The sequence below is a fragment of the Salmo trutta genome, chromosome 21, assembly GCF_901001165.1.
Source record: "Salmo trutta chromosome 21, fSalTru1.1, whole genome shotgun sequence".
Taxonomy (NCBI): domain Eukaryota; kingdom Metazoa; phylum Chordata; class Actinopteri; order Salmoniformes; family Salmonidae; genus Salmo; species Salmo trutta.
In genome coordinates this window covers 52,553,578-52,566,689 of record NC_042977.1, presented here as the reverse complement: position 1 = coordinate 52,566,689, position 13,112 = coordinate 52,553,578, and the positions used below count along the sequence as shown (strand labels likewise).

Sequence of the window (13,112 nt, the reverse complement as noted above, 5' to 3'; positions counted from 1 at the left end):
AAGCATCCCAGAAGAAAAGTGCTCAAAATAGCCCACGTTAACATATGTAATTTAAAAAAATCTATAATATGTAGCTTAAGAAACAAGGTTCATGAAATCAATAATTTGCTCGTAACAGATGACATTCATATTCTGACTATCTCTGAAACTCACTTAGATAATACCTTTGATGATACAGTGGTAGCAATACAAGGTTATAACATTTACAGAAAATACAGAAATGCCAATAGTGGAGGTGTTGCTGTTTATAATCAGAACAACATTCCTGTAAAGCTTAGAGAGGATCTCATGTTAAATACTTTTGAAGTAATATGGCTACAGGTCCATCTGCCTCACCTAAAGCCCATTCTGGTGGGAAGCTGCTATAGACCAAGTGCTAACAGTCAGTATCTGGATGACAAGTGTGAAATGCTTGACAATGTATGTGATATCAACAGAGAGGTATATTCTCTGGGTGATTTAAATATTGACTGGCTTTCATCAAGCTGCTTCAAACTGTAACCAGTGCCTGCAACTTTAGTAGACACATCTAGGAAAACCAAAGTCCCAAAGGCTGGGCCTAATATATAGTGTATAAGAGGTCATACAATACGTTTTGTAGTGATTCCTATGTTGTTGATGTAAAGAATATTTGTTGGTCCGTGGTGTGTAATGAGGAGCAACCAGACGGTATACTAAACACTAGAGGTCGACCGATTAATCAGGGCCGATTTCAAGTTTTCACAACAATCGGTGATCGGCATTTTTGGACACCGATCATGGCCAATTACATTACACTCCACGAGGAGACTGCGTGGCAGGCTGACTACCTGTTATGCGAGTGCAGCAAGGAGCCACGGTAAGGTGCTAGCTAGCATTAAACTTATCTTATAAAAAACAATCAATCTTAACATAATCACTAGTTAACTACACATGGTTGATGATATTACTAGTTTAACTAGCTTGTCCTGCGTTGCATATAATCGATGCGGTGCCTGTTAATTTATCATTGAATCATAGCCTACTTTGCCAAACGGGTGATTTAACAAGCGCATTCGCGAAAAAAGCGCCTTTGTTAAAATCAATACACAAGCATATATTTTTAAACCTGCATATTTAGTTAATATTGCCTGCTAACATGAATTTATTTAAACAAGGGAAATTGTGTTACTTCTCTTGCGTTCTGTGCAACAGAGTCAGGGTATATGCAGCAGTTTGGGCCGCCTGGTTCGTTGCGAACTGTGTGAAGACTATTTCTTCCTAACAAAGACAGCCTACTTCGCCAAACGGGGGATGATTTAACAAAAGCGCATTTGTGAAAAAAGCACAATCGTTGCACCAATGTACCTAACATAATCAATTCCTCTCTTAAAATCAATACACAGAAGTATATTTTTTTAAACCTGCATATTTAGTTAAAATAAATTCATGTTAGCAGGCAATATTAAACTAGGGAAATTGTGTCACTTCTCTTGCATTCATTGTACGCAGTCAAGGTATATGCAACAGTTTGGGCCGCCTGGCTCGCTGCGAACTAATTTGCCAGAATTTCACGTAATTATGACATAACATTGAAGGTTGTGCAATGTAACAGGAATATTTAGACTTATGGATGCCAACCGTTAGATAAAATACGGAACGGTTCCGTATTTCACTGCAAGAATAAACTTTTATTTTCAAAATGATAGTTTCCGGATTTGACCATATTAATGACCCAAGGCTCGTATTTCTGTGTGTTATTATGTTATAATTAAGTCTATGATTTGATATTTGATTGAGCGGTCTGACTGAGCGGTGGTAGGCAGCAACAGGCTCGTAAGCGTTCATTCAAACAGCACTTTCGTGCGTTTGCCAGCAGCCCTTCGCAATGCTTCAAGCACAGCTCTGTTTATGACTTCAAGCCTATCAACTCCCGAGATTAGGCTGGTGTAACCGATGTGAAATGGCTAGCTAGTTAGCGGGGTGCGCGCTAATAGCGTTTCAAACGTCACTCGCTCTGAGACTTGGAGTAGTTGATCCCCTTGCTCTGCATGGGTAATGATGCTTCGAGGGTGGCTGTTGTCGATGTGTTCCTGGTTCGAGACCAGGTAGGGGTGAGGAGAAGGAAGGAAGCTATACTGTTACACTGGCAATACTATAGTGCCTATAAGAACATCCAACAGTCAAAGGTATATGAAATACAAATGATAGAGAGAGAAATAGTCCTATAATAACCTCAACCTAAAACTTCTTACCTGGGAATATTGAAGATTCATGTTAAAAGGAACCACCAGCTTTCATATGTTCTGAGCAAGGAACTTAAACGTTAGCTTTTTTTACATGGCACATATTGCACTTTTACTTTCTTCTCCAACGTTGTTTTTGCATTATTTAAACCAAATTGAACATGTTTCATTATTTATTTGAGGCTAAATTGATTTGATTGATGTATTATATTAAGTTAAAATAAAAGTGTTCATTCAGTATTGTTGTAATTGTCATTATTACAAATACATTAAAAAAATTATATATATATATATATATTCGGACGATTAATCGGTATCGGCTTTTTTTGGTCCTCCAATAAATCGGTATCGGCATTGAAAAATAATAATCGGTCGACCTCTACTAAACGCATTTATGAAATTGCTCATTCCAGTTACTAATAAGCACACATCCATTAAGAAAATGACTAAAAACTGTTAAATCCCTATGGATTGATGAGGAATTGAAAATTATATAGTTGGGAGGGATGAGGCAAAAGGAATGGAAAATAAGTCTGGCTGCACAACCGATTGACAAACTTTTAGCAAATTGAGAAATCATGTTACTAAACTGAATAAACAGAAAAAAACTACACTATGAAACAAAGATAAATGTGAATGATAGTAAAAATCTTTGGAGCACCTAAAATTAAATTGTGAAAAAAGGCTAAATCAGCTTCATCATTCATTGAAACAGATGGTTTTGTGTTGAATGAGCCAACTGATATTGCCAACTACTTTAATGATTTTTTCATAGGCAAGATTAGTAAATTTAGGCATGACATGCCAGCAACAAACACTGCCACTATACATCCAAGTATATCTGACCAAATTATGAAAGACATGAATTGTACGTTTGAATTCCGTAAAGTTAGTGTGGAAGAGGTGAAAAAATGATTGTTGTTTATCAACAATGACAAACCACCGGTGTCTGACAAGTTGGATGGAAAATTACTGAGGATGATAGGGGACGATATTGCCACTCCTATTTGCCATATTTTCAATTTAAGCCTACAAGAAAGTGTGTGCCCCCAGGCCTGGAGGGAACCAAAAGTCATTCTGCTACCCAAGAATAGTAAAGCCCCCATTACTGGCTCAAATAGCCGACCAATCAGCCTGTTACCAACCCGTTGTAAACTTTAAGAAAATTGTTTGACCAGATACAATGCTATTTTAGAGTAAACAATCTGACAGACTTTCAGCACACTTATAGGGAAGGAAATTCAACGAGCACAGCACTTACACAAATTACTGATTATTGGCTGAGAGAAATTGATAAAAAGATTGTGGGGGCTCTTTTGTTAGACTTCAGTGTGGCTTTTGACATTATCGATCATTGTCTACTGCTGGAAAAATATGTGTTATGGCTTTACACCCCCTGCTATATTGTGGATAAAGAGTTGCCTGTCTAACAGAACACAGAGTGTGTTCTTTAATGGAAGCCTCTCCAACATAATCCAGGTAGAATCAGGAATTCCCCAGGGCAGCTGTCTAGGCCCCTTACATTTTTATTCAATCTTTACTAATGACATGCCACTGGCTTTGAGTAGTGTGTCTATGTCTGCGGATGATTCAACACAATACACGTCAGCTACTACAGCAACTGAAATGACTGCAACACTTAACAAATAACACATGGAATTACGTAGTAAACAAAAAAAGTGTTAAGCAAATCAAAATATATTCTATATGTTAGATTCTTCAAAGTAGCCACCCTTTACAGCTTTGCACACTCTTGGCATTCTCTCAACTAGATTCATGAGGAAGTCACCTGGAATGTATTTCAATTAACAGGTGTACCTTGTTAAAAGTTAATTTGTGGAAATTCTATCGTTCTTAATGCATTTGATCCAATCAGTTGTGTTGTGACAACATAGGGTTGGTATACAGAAGATAGCCCTATTTGGTAAAATACCAAGTCCATATTATGGCAAGAACAGCTCAAATAAGCAAAAGTCAATAATCACTTTAAGACATGAAGGTCAATCAATCTGGAAAAATGTAAAGAACTTCGAAAGTTTCTTCAAGCGCAGTCGCACAAACCATCAAGCGCTATGATGAAACTGGCTCTCATGAGGACCGCCACAGGAAAGGAAGACCCAGAGTTACCTCTGCCGCAGAGAATAAATTAATTAGCGTTAACTGCACCTCAGATTGCAGCCCAAATAAATACTTCAGAGTTCAAGTAACAGACATCTCAACATCAACTGTTTTTTTTAATAACTAGGCAAGTCAGTTAAGAACAAATTCTTATTTTCAATGACGGCCTAGGAACAGTGGGTTAACTGCCTTGTTCAGGGGCAGAATGACAGATTTTTACCTTGTCAGCTTGGGGATTCGATCTTGCAACCTTTCGGTTACTAGTCCAACGCTCTAACCACTAGGCTACCCGCATCATTCATGGTCGAATTGCTGTAAAGAAAGCACTACTAAAAGGACACCAATAAGAAGAAGAGACTTGCTTAGGCCAAGAAACACAAGCAGTGGAAATCTGTCTTTTGGTCTGAGGAGTCCAAATTTGAGATTTTTGGTTCCAACCGCCCTGTCTCTGTGAGACTCAGAGTAGGTGAACAGATGATCTCTGCATGTGTGGTTCCCATCGTGAAGCTTGGAGGTGGTGTGATGGTGCTTTGCTGGTGACACGGTCTTTGATTTATTTAGAATTCAAGACACACTTAACCAGCATGACTACCACAGCATTCTGCAGCAATACGCCATCCCATCTGGTTTGCGCTTAGTGGGACTATCATTTGTTTTTCAACAGGACAGTTACCCAAAACACACTTCCAGGCTGTGTAAGGACTATTTGACCAAGAAGGAGAGTGATGGAGTGCTGCATCAGATGACCTGGCCTCCACAATGACCCGGCCTCAACCTAATTGAGATGGTTTGGGATGAGTTGGACCGCAGAGTGAAGGAAAAGCAGTCAACAAGTGCTCAGCATGTGGGAACTCCTTCAAGACTGTTGGAAAAGCAATCCAGGTGAAGCTGGTTGAGAGAATCCAAAGAAAGTGCAAAGCTGTCATCAAGGCAAAGGGTGGCCACTTTGAAGAAACTCAAATATATTTTGATTCGTTTAACACTTTTTTGGTTACTACATGAATACATGTGTTATTTCATATTTGTTGATTGATGTCTTCACTATTATACTACAATGTAGAAAATAATAAAAATAAAGAAAAACCCTTGAAAGAATAGGTGTGTCCAAACTAACATCAACACATATATCAACATCATCATCAACACATAAATCTTCATCATCACCACACACATCATCAACAACACATAAATCTTCATCAACACACACATCATCACCACACACATGCATCAACATCAACAACACATACATCATCATCAACACCACATACATCATCATCATCACCACATACATCTTCATCACCACATTAATCTTCATCAACACATTCATCTTCATCAACAACACATTATTATTACAAACATCACACCTTCATGTGGCCTACTTCTAGACATGCATATTCTAACCCTACTTCTAGACATACATACTCCTATTACAAATACTCTATTACTGACCCATCTTATTACTGACCTGTTAGGAGACTGCCCTATCTGGATATACAGTATACATATAATTGATTGACGTATTGATAGACATATGTGACTGACCCGGAGCGAGACTGTCCTATCTTATCACAAAGGTCCAGGATGAGGCCCCAGTCCTCCGCTGTGTTCATCTCACTGGTGGCTTTCTCTGAAGAACAACAAACACAAACATCAGCTCAGTGTTGAAGTAGGCTATAACACACACACATCCAGTTAGGGTAAGAATGTGGGGAACCACTTGTCACATATAGAGTCAGAGCTCTAACCGGATATGGCGCATCAGTTACCGATACTCAACGTGTATTTATTCCTTATGTTATTATTTTTCTATTTATTCCCTGGGTTATTATTTTTTACATTTGTTCAACTATTTCTCTGCATTGTTGGGAAGGGCGGTAAGAAAGCATTTCACTGTTAGTCTACACCTGTTGTTTACGAAGCACCTGCGGTGCTTAATTAGAGCCGGATCCTGCCGGAACCTCTTCGTTTCGGACTGTTTTGTTTCTAAACATATTTGGCTGGATTCCATACCTCTCCTGGCATAAGAAATCATTTTCACTTATTTGTAACGTAAAATGTTTAATAAAAGCGATCAAAGTTCATTTGAGTTCTCTTAGTTAATTCTCCAGCCACCACAAAAAAACGTAATGTGAAAAAGTCGATTTTTAGACCGAGCCTAATATTCTAAGAGTTTATTTGGGTTGGGCCGGCCGGGTTTTATGTTTGCGCAACTTTGTAACCTATGGCAAGCGGTACCGGAGCGCCAAGTCTAGGACCAAAAGGCTCCTTAACAGCTTCTACCCCCAAGCCATAAGACTGCAGAACAATTATTCAAATGGCCACCGGACTATTTACATTGACCCCCCCCCCCCCCCCCCCATTTGTTTTGTACACTGCTGCTACTCGCTGTTTATTATCTATGCATAGCCACTTCACCCCTACCTACATGTACAAATTACCTCAACTAACCTGTACCCCCACACACTGACTCGGTACCGGTGTTGTACTGAAAATCTCCCCCCTGCTGGAATTCTCCCCCCTCACGATCTTAATTTCTGCAACTTGCTTGCTTAGTTGAGATTTCTGCTCTTCACTCCATTCTCAGTTAAGCCTACATTTCACTCATCTTAGTAGCAGAAAGCATTTTTGTCTGCAGTTTTCGGTTAGGCTATTTGTTTCATGTGTATGTGGCGATTCTAGCTTGTATGGCACCCCGGGCAAATTCCCCCTTTAGCGCCTGCACCCGGTGCCCGCTTGCCCTGGCCGGCTGACCATGTCGCCGGTACATAAATCCGCTACTTATGTGTTAGTCTATAAATAAATCTCTTTGCCAAAATTCGTGATCTCTCCCATGTCTTATTCCACTAGTCTTTTTGAAAGTGTAAGGATAATAATTCAGCCATAGTTGTTCTGAAATGTTTACTGCTTTCCAACATTGCACTCCCTCCCTATGCTTAATATAACACACATACATTACATATTCATTTCGGTTGCCTATCCTGACGTGAAGTTTGTTCTATAGAAAGTATTTGACTCTTGGAAATTAGAGGGGGGGGGGGGATTTTCGGCACAACACCGGTACCCCCTGTATATAGCCTCTTATTGTGTTACTTTTTTACTTTAGTTTATTTGGTAAATATTTTCTTAACTCTTCTTGAACTGCACTGTTGGTTAAGGGCTTTTAAGTAAGCATTCCACGGTAAGGTTCACTCGTTGTATTCGGCGCATGTGACAAATAACGTTTGATTTGATTTATGTTTGAGACCAATGCGGACTGTGTGAGAAGCGCGCCAGCATGTCTCACATAACTAGAATGAGATTAATTTTCTATGACATCTCTCCCTCTTTCTACTCTGATAGACATGAGCCTGCATCTCATCTCTCTCGTTGCACTTCATTTATTTCCTTATATAATCCTAGCCACGCGAAGGGTTCTGAAAGAATTGCGGCACCCCTGACACATTTAAATATACTTGCCAAAGCCATAGAATTACTGCCGTCTGTTCAGAAATAAATGAAACCATTCAGAATAGGCTACTACACCATGACAAGGCCTATAATTTATCGACAGAGGAATATTCCTGATCCCCTTCCAGTGTTGTCAATAACATCTCTTCCAGTCTCATCTTCTCCTGTGTAGCTACGTCTTCCAAAAAGTCCTCATGTCCATCCTTTGACCTGGCGATAGTTAGCTTGCAAGCTACCATAGCTAGATAGCTACCCCCTTCACTAATCTATGCTTGATACACACAAATCCAAGTTAACGTTAGCAACGTGTTTAGCTTCTTTGCCTGCATAGTTAGTCATTGTAGTGGCTAGTGTAGCTGACGTTTTTAGCTGCAGATAAAATGCAACGTCACCTTCTCCGTCTGGCACCATGGAGCATCAGTTTGCTGCTAGTTACATCTTGACTGTCGCTTATCAAAATGGTCTAACTTTATCAACTAGCATCAACATTCCATAGGCCAGGTGTCTGGCTAACAACACTTAAGTAGTTAGCTAGTGAATGGGCTATCCCTATTGCTCTTACCAGCTAACGTTAGCTAGCCATGTTGACTGCCAGTGAGCTAACTAACAAACTAGTTAACTAAGGAAGGGTGTAGCTAGCTATGGCTACAAAACTTAGACGACGTGCTACTAACGTTAGCTAACAATGTTAGGAAAATCAACTCAGAGCTGGATAACGTTCAGGTACTATAGCTAGCAAAACACAAACAAAGGCATTAGTTTAGCTAACGTCAGCGCTCACAACTTACCAACATCTTGCTCAAATGGATTGGACGTGAAGAGAGGCATTGCCGCAATTATGTCAACCACAGTGTTGTAGTTCTCTTATTCTTTACACTCGGCTATTCACTAACGTTAGTTATTACATTAAAATGCATAGCTAGTACCAAAAGTAGGGCATATGTACTAGCTAGCCAGCTAGCCAGTCAGTCACTCCTCGATCAGCCAGCAACAAACTAGGCATTCTGGGTAACGGAGATCCGCGTGACCAACAAAAGTGGAATCGGCGGTTCGCCTTCAAACTAAAAGTTCCCCATTGAAACTGATACAAACGGATAAAAATTATGCAATCATGCCACAATTGGACTAAATAATGCTAAACAAGGTTGGAATGTTGTTATATACATTCAACAAAAGACAGTTATTAGTTGAAATTGCACAGGATGTATTTGAATTCAGAATTGCATTGGGGGCATACTCTACTATTGCAGCATTGAGGCTGAGACGGGGTCGGGCGACACTACCCCCGGACAGGGCCAACCAGGCAAGATACAACTCTACCCACTTTGCCAAAGCACAGTCCCCACACCACTAGAGGGATATCAACTGACCACCAACTGACTACCCTGAGACAAGGCTGAGTATAGCCCACTAAGATCTCCTCCACCGCACGAGCCCGACGAGGCGCAAAACCGGACAGGAAGTCGAGTAGAGCGAGTAGAGCGAAAAAAGCCTGGCACAAAGTGATGTATCCCTCCTGGGGCGGCATGGCAGAGCACTAGTCAGCCAGTTACTCAGCTCCCGTGATAGGGTCAGAGGCAGAGAATGTATTATTCTATTTATTTAACCTTTATTTAACTAGGCAAGTCAGTTAAGAACAAATGGGACCTATGGGACTCCCAAACACAGCCGGATGTGATACTGAAAGAGAGCTGGGAGCCGGCCAGGGGAACCGGCCAGGCAGAGACAGCAAGGGCGGTTCCTCACTTCAGTGCCTTGCCGTTCATCTTTGCACCCCTGGGCCAGACTACACTCAACCATAGGACCTACTGAAGAGATGAATCTTCAGCAAAGACTTAGGGCCGAGACTGAGTCTGCGTCTCTCACATGGATAGACAGACCATTACATAAAAATTGAGCTCTATAGGAGAAAGCCCTGCCTCCAGCTCTTTGCTTAGAAATTCTAGGGACAATAAGGAGACCTGCATTTTGTGACAGTGGCGAATGTGTAGGTATGTACGGCAGGACCAAATCGGAGAGATAGGTAGTAGTAAGTTCATGTATAAGAGTCATTGGACAAAGGCGTATTCTGTACGAGGGAGTTTTGCTAAGAGCCCGATGCTCAATCTGAACATTAACATGTTTAGCTAGCGGTACGGTGTTGGAAGCATAAGGACCTTATCTTTCATATCAGCAAGAAATCATTTTCTAAAAACAAAAGGTTGAATTGATACACACCTTGATAGGGTTAGAGTTCCCACACGGCCATCCATATCTCCATGTTACAGCACTTGTTTACAGAAGACAAGAGGCCACCACATTTGCTAATTTGCTCTCTAATCGTAACTCGGGAAGTGTAGCGGAAGTGTAGTTTCGTCAGATGAAGGCACCCATAGCTGTATGGATCTGTAACTACTACAGTGTAGTTTAGTAGGATGAAGGCACCCATAGCTGTATGGATCTGTAACTACTACAGTGTAGTTTAGTAGGATGGAGGCTCCATAGCTGTATGGATCTGTAACTGCTACAGTGTAGTTTAGTAGGATGGAGGCCCCATAGCTGTATGGATCTGTAACTACTACAGTGTAGTTTGGTAGGATGGAGGCTCCATAGCTGTATGGATCTGTAACTACTACAGTGTAGTTTAGTAGGATGAAGGCACCCATAGCTGTATGGATCTGTAACTGCTACAGTGTAGTTTAGTAGGATGGAGGCTCCATAGCTGTATGGATCTGTAACTACTACAGTGTAGTTTAGTAGGATGGAGGCCCCATAGCTGTATGGATCTGTAACTACTACAGTGTAGTTTAGTAGGATGAAGGCACCCATAGCTGTATGGATCTGTAACTACTACAGTGTAGTTTAGTAGGATGGAGGCTCCATAGCTGTATGGATCTGTAACTGCTACAGTGTAGTTTAGTAGGATGAAGGCCCCATAGCTGTATGGATCTGTAACTGCTACAGTGTAGTTTAGTAGGATGGAGGCTCCATAGCTGTATGGATCTATAACTGCTACAGTGTAGTTTAGTAGGATGAAGGCTGTATGGATCTGTAACTGCTACAATATAGTTTGGTAGGATGGAGGCCCCATAGCTGTATGGATCTGTAACTACTACAGTGTAGTTTAGTAGGATGAAGGCCCCATAGCTGTATGGATCTATAACTGCTACAGTAAGGGAATCTTTTTTAGTTGAAGGATTCTTTCTTATGAATGAAAGATAAGGGCTATATGCTTTAAAAGTGATGATTATTGACATTACTAAATGTTAAAACACAGCACCGGGATTGTAGTTCACATGAGGCAGTTGTGGGTGAAGCTAATGGCTAAAAACTGTAGGGAGTTTGAGAGAAAAATGATATGCACTGTACAGCTTCAGCTATGGATTGTGCACCCGTGAAATGGGGTTTCAGCCTACACTGTGACACCCACAGAACACGACTGTGTAGAGTGTACACACAATTAGTTTCTTAGCTCTTATTGCAGGACTTTGATTGTGGTAAATCACCTTTCCAGTCAGTCTATCGTGTGTACATTCATACAGGACTGTACAGCCTAACCTATTGATTCATATTGGACTGTACAGCCTAACGTATTGATTCAGTGTGTCTACTGTGTGTATTGTATATATGACGCAATAATGACAAATTACATCAGAAACAATGTTTTAATCAGTTATGGCTTTTTTCAACCTTTGCCATATCATGGATTCAGAGCTATCTATCTAATATCTAAGGGTTTCTTTAATGGAAGCTTCTCTAATGTCAAACATGTAAAGTTGGTGTACCGCAGGCCAGCTCTACTCTTTTCACCAATGACCTGCCACTGGCATTAAACAAAGCATGTGTGTCCATGTATGCTGAGGATTCACCCATATACAGTGCATTCGGAAAGTAAAAAAGTAAAGTAAAAAATGTAAAAATGTATTCAGATGCCTGGACTTTTTCCACATTATGGTACGTTGCAACCTTATTCTAAAATTGATTAAATAGTTTTTTTCCCCTTAGCTACACAGAATACCCCATAATGACAAAAAAAAACGTTTTTTAGAATTTTTTGAAAATGTATTAAAAAAACACAAGTATTCAGACCCTTTACTCAGTACTTTGTTGAAGTACCTTTGGCAGCGATTTCAGCCTCGAGTCTTCTTGGGTATGACGCTACAAGCTTGGCAAACCTGTATCTGGGGAGTCTCTTATTCCTCTCTGCAGATCCTCTCAAGCTCTGTCAGGTTGGATGGGGAGCGTTGCTGCACAGCTATTTTCCAGTCTCTCCAGAGATGTTTGATCAGGTTCAAGTCCGGGCTCTGGTTGGGTCACTCAAGGACATTAAGCGACTTGTTCTGAAGCCAAACCTGCATTGTCTTGGCTGTGTGCTTAGGGTCATTGTCATGTTGGAAGATGAACCTTCACCCCATTCTGAGGTCTTGAGCGCTATGGAGCAGGTTTTCATCAAGGATCTCTCTGTACTTTGCTTCGTTAATCTTTCCCTCGATCCTGACTAGTCTCGCAGTCCCTGACACTGAAAAACATCCCCACAGCATGATGCTGCCACCACCGTGCTTCACTGTAGAGATGGTACCAGGTTTCCTCCAGATGTGATGCTTGGCATTCATGCCAAAGAGTTCAATCTTGGTTTCATCAGACCAGATAATCTTATTTCTTATGGTCTGAGAGTCTTTAGGTGCCTTTTGGCAAACTCCAAGCGGGCTGTCATGTGCCTTTTACTGAGGAGTGGCATCTGTCTGGCCACTCTACCATAAAGGCCTGATTGGTGGAGGGCTGCAGAGATGGTTGTCCTTCTGGAAGGTTCTCCCATCTCCACAGAGGAATTCTAGAGCTCTGTCAGTGACCTTCGGGTTCTTGGTCACCTCCTTGACCAAGGCCCTTCTCCCTCGATTACTCAGTTTGGCTGTGTGGCCAGCTCTAGGAAGAGTCTTGGTGATTCCAAAGTTCTTCCATTTCTTGGGGACCTTCAATGCAGCACACAGCACACTGTGCCTCAACACAAATAACGAGGCTATATACAGGGGTTACTGGTACCGAGTCAATGTGCGGGGGTACAGGTTGGTCAAGGTAATTTGTACATGTAGGTGGGGTAAAGTGACTATGCATAGCTAATAAACAGAGAGTAGCAGCAGAGTCAAAACAAATATGGGGGGGGGTCAATGTAAATAGTCCGGGTGGCCATTTTATTAACTGTTCAGCAGTCTTATGGCTTGGGGGTAGAAGCTCCGGTACCGCTTGCTGTGCGGTAAACTGTCTTTGACTTGGATGTCACGACTTCCGCCGAAGTTGGTGCCCCTCCTTGTTCGGGTGGCGTTCGGCGGTCGACGTCACCGGCTTTCTAGCCGCCACCGATCTATG

At 41.3% G+C, this 13,112-nt stretch overlaps 1 protein-coding gene across 2 annotated transcripts in view; it reads right to left on the bottom strand.

Moving 5' to 3' along the window:
• stam (signal transducing adaptor molecule (SH3 domain and ITAM motif) 1) overlaps positions 1-8,793 on the bottom strand; it is a 61,257-nt gene extending 52,464 nt beyond the window's left edge. Inside the window, exons 1-2 of one of the 2 annotated variants that reach the window (XM_029706151.1) lie at positions 8,558-8,793; positions 5,865-5,949 (exon numbers count right to left, since the gene is read on the bottom strand). In XM_029706151.1, coding sequence (XP_029562011.1) covers positions 5,865-5,949; positions 8,558-8,597 — 125 coding nt within the window. In that variant the 5' untranslated portion in view covers positions 8,598-8,793. The remainder of the gene's footprint in view (positions 1-5,864; positions 5,950-8,557) is intronic. The other variant, XM_029706150.1, reaches the window with a different exon arrangement.
• Positions 8,794-13,112: the final 4,319 nt, after the last annotated feature.